This window comes from Taudactylus pleione, unplaced genomic scaffold (genome assembly GCF_031769625.1).
Source record: "Taudactylus pleione unplaced genomic scaffold, aTauple2 ptg000066l, whole genome shotgun sequence".
NCBI lineage: Eukaryota > Metazoa > Chordata > Amphibia > Anura > Myobatrachidae > Taudactylus > Taudactylus pleione.
The window spans coordinates 30,816,610-30,829,838 of record NW_028284468.1 but is presented as its reverse complement, the minus strand read 5'-3'; the positions used below and the strand labels follow the sequence as shown (position 1 = coordinate 30,829,838).

Here is a 13,229-nt window from a genome sequence, read left to right as displayed (position 1 = left end):
TATGTGCTAAGGCCAGTTATATATGTGTATAAAATCATCAAGTTGGAACAGAAGTAACAATTTTCTGTTCCGCAGGGAATAAGTTTCCTGATGGAAGAATAAGGGTCTGAACTTCAAAGTAACTTTGCCCTTAGTGTCCGAGTGTTTGGGAAGATACGGAGTGATGTCAGACATCAGGTGATTGGGGGAGTGCTATAATGAACTACCACTTTGGGCGCGATGTCCGCGCATCATATCCGGCATACATGGACTCAACACCAGATATGATGCTGTGCGTTCCAGGTGGTGGAACACACAGTGGTAACTAGTAATAAAGACAGCCACTCTCCAGCTATGAGTCAGAGCTACTGACAGGTGCCTGTACTCTATTAATAATGGGATTATTTATGTAGTGGCTGGGATTATATATATTCTTTATTTTCTGTTTTCTGTTGACTTGATAGAAAATTCTGTGTAGATATGCCCACATACTACAGGAAGTGGGTGGAGACTTTAAGCCCGTATATATATCTGAACCTTCATGGCACACCTATACACCTTGAAAAATACCTATTATCAGTTGAAACACATTGGTGGAGTACTGGTGGAACATTTGTTGGCATCAACACTGTGATCCAGAAGGAACTGAGGTACAGTTTAATAGGGGGGGCTCAATATAATTACCCCTATATGCACTGAATTGTACCTTTTCCAAAAAAGGACACAAGTGGTACACAGCCATTTTAATGTGTATTTTAGTTATTTTGAAATAAATATACTGTGTTATACTATGTATACGCTTTCCTTGTGTTTTATATGATACCTGAGGAATAGCATAACACTAATGGATTAAAAGAGTTGAAAACAATATAAGCACTGAAGGATTCAGATTTGGGCTTAAACTTTGTTGACTTTGGATCTTTTGGAGTGGAATTCTACTGCAGGAGAAGTTATCTTCTTACATGTGACTATATGACTAATGCTTGTGGATTGATTTTGTACCTGTACACTTTGTACATTGGGAAGTTAGATATCTCTCACAATTAAATTTGGGATTTATTGCACCTTTTGTGGTAGTGTGCTTGGTCCCATACATTGCATATTACATCTATTTCACTGATTGTGTGTTTAACATTTAGGGACCAGCTGCCTTCCATAAACACGAGTGCGCAAGTGATTTGACATATTGTTAAGAGCCATATTATGCATTAGGCAATCTATGCGCTGGCCTAATGCCTAGTGTACTAATTCAATTAAAAAGTACTGTATGTTTGATAAATGCAGGTGGGAAGGGCAGTCAAACCAGTGTCCTGATTAGGACCCCATATGTTTTTTTAATAAAACACTGATACTATACTGTACATAAATATTTATGCCATTTCATTTGCATATTAAAGAGTCTTTAGTTGAATCAAGCATTCTTATAGAAAATAGTTTATTGGTAATTTTTTAAAATTTAGTACAAATTTGATTTTTGTCCGCTTTCAAGAGCAAATTTTAATTTATGCAAATACAGCTACAGGTCTTTCCCTGGTGTAAAGCCGTGCATCTGCATGTGCAATGACTGAGACATTCACTTTGAGCACCATTAGATGCTGAAATACTGCTTGGTACGTCTTGACAATCAACAATCGGTTGCAAATCCGAAACTTGCACCAGCCCAATGCTAGGTGCAGTTTCTCCATCAGAGTATTGCCTCCAGTGTGAACAATTAAGTGTCTGAGGGACTGATTCAGACTTGGGAATAGAGTAAGATAGAGGAAGTAATGGTGTACATGGACAAACCATGTTGCAATGCAAGGGGTGCAAATACATATATTTTTTTGCATGCTGGTTAAATACTGGCTGCTTTTGCATGTAGCCCACAAATGCTGCACAGCTCTGTTTGTACACTGCAATTATGTTTGGACACTTTCCTCCCAAATCTAAATCTCTCTGCACATTTTAAATCTGCCCCACCTGCAGTGCAGCATAGTTTTACCAAGATGCTCAGTTACTTGCTCTATCGTACCCTATTCCCAACTCTGAATCAGGCCCTGAGTTCACAACTGCCTCAGTGACATGCCTGCAACACGCTTGTAAGACAGACAATTTCCATGCATCCGAATAGCCACAGCCATGTAACCTCCCAGTCCATACTTGCCAGCTCTCCCTGATTGACAGGGAGACTCCCTGAAATAGTATCAATCTCCCTGACTCCCTGAAGAGTCAAACAATCTCCCTGATTCCACTTACCCTTATTATGTAGCTGTTATATACTTAAAATCCAGAGCTATATACAATCAAATGGTTTAATCAGTACCTTTTTCCTGCATTGGTTATAAGGCACAATGATCCCTATAGTTACATGCATTTTATATAAGTTGTCTCTTGACCACTTATTTTGAACCACTTGTGAAACACAATACATGAGCAAGCCCTGAAAAGTATCAGTGTGTTTTCATCAACAAGTAGATCTTACTAACTGCTTTGGGGCTTGTTTATATTTGGATGTAAGTAAATTTTATGACACCTCTCAGACGTAGCAGTTCAGTCCACTTTACCGCCAGACTCATAGGTGCTGCTTTTACAATCTCCCTGAAATGTATGCCCCAATCACCACCCAGGAAAAGACAATACTGTGCATTTTCAAGACCATGAGTCTGACTGGACTTGAGGAGCAGTGCAACATAGATGATTATGGAGTAAAAAATAATAGCTCAACTGAGTGCTGCAAATTATTGCATCCAATTTAGGATCAGGCCCTTATGACCAAGCAGATAGTGCAAATGACAGATAAATTGGTCTAATAAAAATTTTATATATAATAACTTCAACAATTATTTTTTGTTGTTTAGGTGAGATGGAAGAACTGGAAACTTTGTGGCTTACTGGTATCTGCCATAATGAGAAGAATGAAGTTATGAGCAGTCAGTTGGATATTGACAACATGGCTGGTGTATTCTACATGCTGGCAGCAGCCATGGGCTTGAGTCTGATAACTTTTGTCTGGGAACATTTATTTTACTGGAAACTGAGATACTGTTTTACTGGTGTTTGTACAGGAACACCAGGATTGTTGTTCTCGATAAGCAGGGTAAGTAGGAAAAGTGTTCACTTCTCTTTGTTATGATTTTAAATTAATTTTGTGGTTGTATTTTACCTACTCCAGTTTCTGTTTAAGTTAATGAACATGAAAAGTTTACTGTAGACAGAATCCAAGTTTCAGACATTTTTTTTTAACCATCAATATTTGATAAACGGCAGGATTACCGTCCAGCATACAACTTGTCTGAAACAGAAGAAAATGTCGATGTTCTTCAGTGTTTTAGAGAATTTCACTGGTGATAACATAAGAAAATTAATCCAGCACTGTACAGAGGAAGTTGTTGAGAGGGTGGCAGGAATATTGCTAGAAAGTGTCTCTGAAACATCCTCCTATAGCTACCAGAGGCCATCACTACACTTACAGACTTTTCTTAATCAGCAGGTTGAGAATTTAATCTATTAATTGTTATCTTAAATGTATAAATCACTGACATATTACGCAGAGCTGTACACTGAGAGGATCATTACACAGACCAATCACATACAAATACATGACAGAGAAGGGAAATATAGCCCTGCTCAAGTGAGTTGAAATTCTTAGAGGTGCAGGAAACTTGATATATAAAGTTGCACAATAATATCTGTAGCTGCTGTTCTGGAAAAGCGTGTGTGTCAATTGGAAGATAGTAGTATTAAAACAGTCATGGGCAACTGACATTTTTTTGTGGTGCATCACGACTGGAACGAGGAGAGTCACCAAAAAGTGGAGGCATAAAACATGGACCAGTCACTATAGAAGTATTTAAACATTCAGTTACTATCAGCAATATCTTTCCTTCCCCATTTATAGTCTAACAACTCCACTGCCAACTACCAAAGGCCACCACTGCACATAAATTGCCATATAACTAGAATAGCAGTGTGGACCATCCAAAAAAATACCTCAATGCCTACTGGTGGTGGTTTGCAAACAATGGAGCTTGACAGGATTTAGATGCAATCTAATGTAGGGTCCAATGTGTCCTTTAGTTGACAAACCTTCTGAGGACACATTGGGACTCTTTCAGTTTGACCATTTATTCTAAACATTTCTGTTGTTTGTGAACCACTAGTAAAATAAATTAATGTAATATTTTCCAAAGCAAGTATAACCGTGTTTACACTAATGTATTACAGGTTGAGTCTCCCATATCCAAATATTCCAAAATACGGAATAATCCAAAATACGGAATCATTTTGGCATGACCGAGATAATGAAACCTTTGATTTTAGATGGTTCAATGTACACAAACTTTGTCTAAGACACAAATTATTAAAAATATTGTATAAAATTACCTTCAGGCTGTGTGTATAGGGTGTATATGAAACATAAATGAATTTCATGTATGTACACAAACTTTGCTTGAGCCACAAAATTATTGAAACTATTGTATAAACTTACCTGCAGGCTGTGTGTATAAGGTGTATATAACACATAAATGCATTCTGTGTGTATATATGGGTCCTATTCCCAAAATATTTCCTTATTATATACAAATATTCCAAAATATGGAATATTCCGTTATCCAAAATACCCCTGGTCCCAAGCATTTTGGATATGGGAGACTCAACCTGTACTTGCAATATTTTTGGTTCCACTTCAAATGGAGTTTTTTGATATTGTGATTTGTTAAAATTCTCACACTGAGTCAATCCAATTACCCTTGAAGGGAGCAAATTGTCGTTGCCAAGGCATTAAAACACCAGCAAGTGCACCACATCTCACACCCATTGCGGCCTGCTCTCAGCCCGAATTAACTCATGAGCAGTCTTGAGCGAGTTCAGGCTGCAGTAAAGTGCAGCTGTTGCCACATTAACTTGCACCCACAATGTATTTGTGGGAAATTGGATTGACACACTAAGAATATATATGTGTCAGAATGCTCTTCTTACTTTAGGAGCAAGGTTGAAAGTTTCCTTTTTTCTGGCTGCTACTCAGGATCCTTTTTTGTACTTTGTTTTTGTTTTCAATTAACTGCCCTATTAATTTTTCATCAAATAATTACTTTCTGATAATACTATTTTCTGTAGGATTGTGCTTGCTCTGTTCCAATGATACCTGCTTATCCTGTGCACACTGATTCCAGCTAATCTCTGATTAATCTCTATCTCAGAATACCCTCTGTACTCAGTTTAACTCAAACTATTTGTTATCTGCTTATCCTTTGTACCAATTTTTTTTTGTGACTAACTTTTTGTGATGAACTTCTCTTGACTACTATCATGAGTCACATCCGCAAAGTATAAATATATTTTTACATATGAAGAAATACAATGTATAAAAGTATAATAATTAAAATACCAAATTTTTTACCACTTTTGAACCATCGCTTCCACAAAATAAACTCATTTGTTGTTTTGCTAAACTATTATTGTACATACAGTACACATTGATCCTAATTTAACAGGCATAAAACATGGACCATGACAGAGGACATCAGGAATGTCTTACCTTGGCAAAAGTGCACCAAGAATGGAATCTCTCTCCCAAAGTATACATACAAGGCACAAAACAGCACCATAAAAGATTAGGATGAGAACTGTTATCTACACAATATAAAGCCATTTGGTTTAGTATGTTCCTCACCTCTGCAAGTAAAATCTTTACAGATGTGCTCTCTGTGCTTCTTTATAAAATATCAGTAATTAAACTTTGCATTGTCCAGTAAAACTTGCTTTCTACTTTGCATGGAATTATCTAACTCTACCCAACTAAGGGCCATATTCAATATGGGGCGAAAAGTCCGTTATCAGCGATATTTTATCGCCGATGTAATTTTCGCCTATTTCCAATGTCCCGTATTCAATTTCATTGACTTTTCGCAGGTTCGAAAAGTCAATGTAAAAAATGGGGACAATTTTTCGCTTGCCTTTAGTAGGCAAAAAAAGTGCATAATTGGGTTTTAGGGGTGCAGGCTTAAAAAAAAATAGCCTGCACCCCTGGGAATGGTCCCTAAAAATTATCTGTGTAAAAAAAAAGTTTCGAAAAAAAATCGGGACACCCCAAAAACTTTTTTATATTTTAGGGTTAAAAATAAAAAATAATGGCAACACATCCTAAAGTACCCAAATAGATTCCAGAGGGGTTTGGAAGTATGCGGCAGGTGTTTTCTTCTTGCAGGAAGAAGCAACAGGTACATTTTTGAAGAAAATAATTTAAGGGACTTAAAAATCTGCTTGCACCCATTTTCAAGTACCCCAAATTTGATGGGCATAGTTATTTTTCCCAAAAAACACTTCAAAATGCTCTTCTGTATCACCTTCTTCAAAGCCTCATTTATGCGCCTGCCGCGGCTATTTGAAAAACCCGACTTTCTTCTGCAGGCAAAAACGGGGGTACACATAGTGATCCCCCATGTCTGGACATCTTTAGGGGGGTCCTAGGATGATTTCCCGAAAATACCCATGTTTTTCACCGATCCAAGTTTCGCCGGTTCCCGATCGCCTACTTTATAATTGAATACAGGGAATAGCAGGCACACGTGCAATACTTTTCCGCCTGGAAAACAGGCGAAGGAGGTGAAAAGTCCAGCAGGCTCAAAGTCTGGACTTTTCACCTCAAATTGAATATGGGCCTAATTCTGTCTCAGTTAAAAAATCTGATTCTCCACAAATACTGATATCTGACATAAAAAAATCTAGACACTATGGTACATATTCAATTTGGAGCAAAAAGTCCGTTGCCGGACTTTTCCCCATCATTGGAGGTTTAGCCGTCGAAAACTTATCGTGCGCGTCCCTGCGTCTCCCCGTATTCAATTCCAAATTGGTGAAAACGGGACCCAGCAAAAACGAAATCGGCGAAAAATCCTGTCATTTTTGGGCAAATCAGCCTGACACCCCCTTAAAGATGCTCTGACTTGGAGGTTCACTATGGGTATCCTGCTAAAGGTATTTGAGTTCTTTAAATGATCTCAATAGGAGCAATTTAGCATTTTTGGGAGAGTGGTGAAGAATAGTATTTAGCAACTTTTTTTGGCCAAAATAAGTATTCTTATCAAATTTGGGGTACATGAAAATGGGTGCAAGCATAGTTTTAAAGTCACTAAAATAAACCTTTAAAGTGCACCAAAAAACATACCTTCAGCAAGCACCTGCAATAAAAAAAACCCTCCCCCATACTTGTAGACCCCCCCAAAGGCTATTTTCGCTAGTTTTTGAATTTGTACCCTCACTTCGAATTTTTTCACCCACATTTTCTAAGTGCTTTTTTGGGGTGTCCTTTGTTGTTTTTTATGTGTTTTTTATGCAGTTTGCATCAAGGGGAGTGTGCAAAGGGTGCAGAGTGGTTTATGTACCTCTGCACCCCAAAACCACAATTCTGTACTTTTTTCTGTCGGGCATTCAGAGGCAAAACTTTTTTCGCCTATTACATTGCATTGGGTTATCGCACCGGCGAAAAGACGCTAAAATTTAATACAGGGATAAGTGAAATCAGCAAAAATGACGTCATCGGCGAAAAAGTTTTGCCGAGAACAGCTTTTCCCTCCAGATTGAATACGGCCCTATGGGGTAAATTTACTAAAGTGAGAGTTTTTAGAAGTGTAGATATTGGCCATAGCAACCAATCAGATTCTAGCTATTGTCTTCTATAAGGTGCTAGCTAAATGTTGAGTAGAATCTGATTGGTTGCTATGGGCAACATTTCCACTTCTAAAATCTTTCACTTTAGTAAATATACTCCTAGGACCTAATATGGAGCTACCAAATAATTGTAAAATCAGTTGTTTTATGGAGAGTTTGAGTCTCCTAGCTGAAGCTACTGTACACAAAACAAGATAAAATGCACAAAACAGTGCTAGGTGTACAATTAATGGATGAGTATTGATAGTGAAATGAAAACAATTTTAACCTATTATGCTAAACACAAATTAAACACACAATTGATTTAATATCAACTTCAATAATCTCAAAGAGTAAACATTATGTTTTTAAAAAGATTAACAAACTGATAGAAATAATATTAGCTGTTGTCTCAGTCCATCACCATAAACAAGACAACAAAGTTCATAGTCTTAATGAGATCTGCTATAGAGGTCTGGGAAATATGTTAGTGGACACAGGGCCTGATTTAGAGTTGTACGGTATTGTACAGACACAAGGAAGCCGTTGTGCAATAGCGTACAAATAATATACTCATGCGGCTAGGGGCGATTCCTCGCATTGGTTCTATCGGAACTTCTGTGCTAGAATGGTAATGTATGCAGTAATTGCTGGTCCAGATGTATACAAATGACTCTTCCTTTTTTACGTTTCAAAATGTTACCTGCATTACTTTGGGTGGGATGCACCAAGCATTGCATTTTGAATGTGATGTATCCTGCCACTGATTGCATGTAAAGCAGCATTTATAAATGCTTTATTCATGAAGATTTGTGATTAAATCCGCAGTGTGGTGTGAGGAGATCTGCATTTATGAGCAATGAACTGCATTCATTATTTGTTTTCATTATTCACATACTAACCTTATTATCACTTTAATATGTAAATATTCTAAAAACATTCAATTGACACTGACCTATAATTTGAAGTTGGCGCAGTTAAAGCTTGCATTCTGCTCTCTTTTTGGTAACTTCAAGAAATAAAAACAAATATAAATATGATGGATATAATAAAAAATTAGACAAAAAAAGGGTTAAATGTGTACTGTATGTACTATGAGCTTAGGTGTACTGTACATACTGCAATCTTGTATGTACTGTATGCTTACTGCTTGTGCTTATTGTGAGCTTAAGTATTTGTACTGTATGGACTGCCAGCTTATGTGTACTGTATGTACAGTGAGCTTATGTGTACTGTAAGTACTGCAAGCTTATGTGTACTGTATTTTCTGCAAGCTTATATGTACAGTATGTACAGTGCTGTGAGCTTATGTGTACAGAATGTACTGTGAGCTTGTGCACTGTATGTGCTATGAGCTGATGTGTACTGTATGTGCTGCGAGTTTATGCATACTGTACAGTATATACTGCAAGCTTTTGTATATTGCCTATACTACAAGCTTATATGTACAATGTACTGCAAGGTTATGTCTTTTTTGTTTTTAACATATTTTTTTTCTGCAGGGTCATGCAATGTTAACAACTATTTTAATAAAATGCCCAAAAGGCAATTCATTATTAGGTATTATATGTAATTTCTTATTAAATGATGCAGTAATTTTAAGAACTGACATATATCCAGACTCACTCATCATGTGACAGGCTATACTATACTTAATTGTACTACAATAGACACAATTTATATAATATGTTTAAGCAGTTATGTGTATCTCAGTATAATTCATCACTAATAAGTACAGTATGCTGCATATTTAGTACTTCCTAATACCTAATATCATCAAATATGTAATAAAAAGTGGTGTAAACTGGTGGCTTTTCTAAAATATGAAACCTACTAATAGTTGATACTTATCATACTTTCATATTTCTTCTAGGGTATTTACAGCTGTATTCATGGGGTGCATATTGAAGAGAAAAAGAAGTCGCAAGACTTCAGTTTTACTGCTTCCCAAACCAACATGCTAAAATTATTAAGATCATCAAAAAACATGGCTAATTTGACTAATTTAAATCCTTCACAATGCAATTCACCCAAAAGAACATCTGATTATATTCCACGAGGTTCACTGTTGATGGACATGGTCCTTGACAAGGGGAACATAATCTACTCGGAAAACAGACCATTCCAGCAAAAGGAGATTTATGCTGAAAACACACATGATCTCTCCATGCTAGCTAGTAATCGTCACAAAGACAACCTTAACAATTACGTGTTCCAGGGTCAACACCCACTCACACTAAATGAATCCAATCCAAATACAGTTGAAGTTGCTGTAAGTGCTGAACCAAAGGCAAATTCCAGGCCAAGGCAGCTTTGGAAAAAATCAGTTGAAACGATGAGGCAAAACCCAGGCTCAGTTAATGAAAATGGAACTGATGAGCCCAAGTCATCCAGTAAAAGCCAACGCTTTCTTCCAGAGGATGGACATTTTTCTGATGCTTCAGAGACATCCAGTAGAGCCACCTGTCATGTAGACACCGAAAACAATAGTAAGCATCACAAAAGTAAGGACAACCTAAAGAAGAGATCTGTATCCAAATATCCCAGAGATTGCAGTGAAGTAGAGTTGTCCTATTTAAAAACCAAACAAAGTACGACTCATGACAAAATCTACACCATTGATGCAGATAAGGAACCTAACTTCTTAATAGAACAGTCCCAGTATGTTGAGAATGCCCCTGTTCAAGAAGAAGGAGATTATCCTGAGGTGTACCAAGATCACAATGATAATTATAGAAAGTCAGAACCATCCTTACATGTTAATAGGACTCCTTTGCACAATGAAGACAGTCTTCCAAATAATGACATACAATACAAGCTGTTTAGTAAGAACTATAGTTTAAAGGACAAAAATGCATCTATGACTGAAGTCAATGATAGACACAGGCAAAATTCTACCCACTGTAGAAGCTGTCTTTCCAATGTTCCCAGTTATACTGGTCACTACACAGCCAGGTCCCCATATAAGTGTGATGATTGCCTACATATAGGAAATCTATACGATATTGATGAAGACCAAATGCTACATGAGGCCACCAACTCTATGCATTCTGAAGATGTTTATGAGCACAACTGGATTGAAAACAATGCTCTACAGTTTCAGAAGAAAAACAAGCTACGGATCAACAGACAACATTCTTGTGATAATATAAATAAACCCAGGGAGTCTGAAAGGCCACCTCGTAGCATAAGTTTGAAAGATAAGGAACGGTATCTGCAAGAAAGCCCTTTTGCTAATATTCTCATTGTCCCTCATGAAAAACTATTGGGAAATAAGTCTTCGCTTTTTACACACTCTTTAAAGGAAACCAAGCGGAGCAAGTCTCTTTACCCCGACATTTCCTCTGAAAACCCATTTGTGCATTCTTACCAGGAGAACCAAAAACTGAGTCATGGACGAAGCTCCTCTGACATTTATAAACAATCCTCATCATCAAAAGCAAGAAATGATAACTATTTAAGATCATCTATTAAATCCACTACTTCATACTCTTCAAGAGATGGACGGGTACCCAATGACATGTGCGTTTCAGAGTATGTTATGCCTTATGTCACAAGCAAGAATAGTCTGTACCCAGCTCCAAGGGTTGTAAATTCCTGCAGCAATAGACGTGTATTTAAGAAAATGCCTAGTATTGAATCAGATGTTTAAAATGTTTACTGTGTGTACCACATGTTATTCTGAAATCTGAAAATATAGTGTAGCTGCCAACACTTTTAGAGGCAATTCAAGAAATGTTGAACAATGTTCTGGAAAACCTGGGTATGGTTTCTGCTTACATAATATATGTAGGGATTCCATATGTCCCATATTAGCTAGAAAAGCCCCATTTTATAACATGTTTCCAAGAAAAAAAACTATTGGTAGTCCTGGACTAATAGGATATATCTGAAAGGTGAGCTACAAAAGTTAGCATCGCGCTCCCAAATGAGAGCATGGTATTCCTTTTTTGTACTGGGCAAAGTTCATGTAAAAATGGTTTCCCGATTGTCTCAAAATGGAAATGGAGAGATGGGAGCACTAAATATCTATATATAGAATTTAATTGCAAAACGTTGTGCAGAGTTGTCCACAACATTGTTAAAATGATAACATAAGCCATGATAAAGAAAGATACTCAAAACACAGCCAGATTAAATATTGGCAGCTATAACTTTATGTACTTTGCCATTGATGCCACTGTTAAAATACTATACTACACTAAACAGAACACATTATAATGTTATTTGTCATCTAATGTTTTTACTAGCAAAATAAGCAATATTGTATGCATGTAGTTTGACACAAAGAAAAACGTTTTATGTAAGAATGCTTTTGCACAGTCACAAGGGGTTGAGAAAAATCAACTTTTACATATTAAAAATGAGTACGAATTAATTAAGGATTTTAAGTCTGTTGTTAAATGCAGATAGTGAATATTAAAGTAGACCTTTACAGTTTGCCTTTCAATGTCAATATCTTTATTTAAATAATATAGATTTTATTAGATTGTCATGATTAATTTACTTCCAAAGCTATTTGTTTTATTAAGACCATGCTCTTCAACTATTAATTATGTAATAAAATTCTACATTCAATATTACATCAGTGTCATGTGCCACAATTTTAATGTTACATACCACAAAACAGCCTACAATATCGGAAATATTCCATACCTAATAAGAGTATGTGTGTGTGTGTATATATATATATATATATATATATATATATATACATATACTGCACTTGTAGCTACATTGTACAGTGCATAGCAAAATATATATTTATATACTAGTGCACTTGTATATACATTGGTACACTGCATAGCAAAATATATATTTATATATACAGTATATCAGTGCACAGATGCAGCTGAATTTAGTGCATTTACCTTAGTATACAATTTACCATTAATAATGCAGTCTGACCTTTTTTCAACAATATTAAAAAAAACTAATGATCTTTTCTGTTGTTCTTATTTGCACCATAATTGTTGAAGTGCCACACTTAAATTGGTGCATGGTAATCTGCTATTTTTGCATGTGTTTATGTTAACTTGTTTATGTTAACTGTAGAAAAGAATGTTTGTAGTGGCAATTATCTGAAAGGTTGTACCTAGAACCTAAGAGTCATTTATGAAGCTGAAAAAATGCGGACCTGCAGTGCAAGATATGTTATGTAAGGTAATTTTTTTGCCCAAATGAGTCAATATTTATGAAAACACATTGAGTGAAAAAGTTGCTTCTTCTGAGGGAAGGAACTGGGTGAAACTGGGCACATTAGAGTTTACTTTGCTTAATGGTGTCTAGACTGGAATAAGATATTGTAAATGAGTGTTATGGGTAGAATATGGACAAAGTTTATGGTGATTTCTAAGTAACACTGATGGAGGGGCACAAAGGATGTCTACTCCGCAAAAGGACTTCATTTTATACATCCTCAGCGGTGGCAAAGGTAGGCACAGATAGAACAGCAGCCTATACTTTCATTGAAGTGCTATGAACAGACACATTTTGTAGGGTAAAGTATATTTATTGGCATATTTCTCCCCATTTAATAAAGTATTCCAATATACAATAGCAACATGTGTAATAAAGACAGTCTTAATGCAGCTCATTCTAAATACTTAAGACATTTATCA

General features: G+C 36.4%; 1 protein-coding gene across 1 annotated transcript in view; it reads left to right on the top strand.

Moving 5' to 3' along the window:
• GRIN2A (glutamate ionotropic receptor NMDA type subunit 2A) overlaps window positions 1-12,017 on the top strand; it is a 718,378-nt gene extending 706,361 nt beyond the window's left edge. Inside the window, exons 12-13 of the mRNA XM_088466915.1 lie at window positions 2,817-3,055; window positions 9,482-12,017. Of these exons, the coding sequence (XP_088323041.1) occupies window positions 2,817-3,055; window positions 9,482-11,260 (2,018 nt within the window). The 3' untranslated portion in view covers window positions 11,261-12,017. The remainder of the gene's footprint in view (window positions 1-2,816; window positions 3,056-9,481) is intronic.
• Window positions 12,018-13,229: the final 1,212 nt, after the last annotated feature.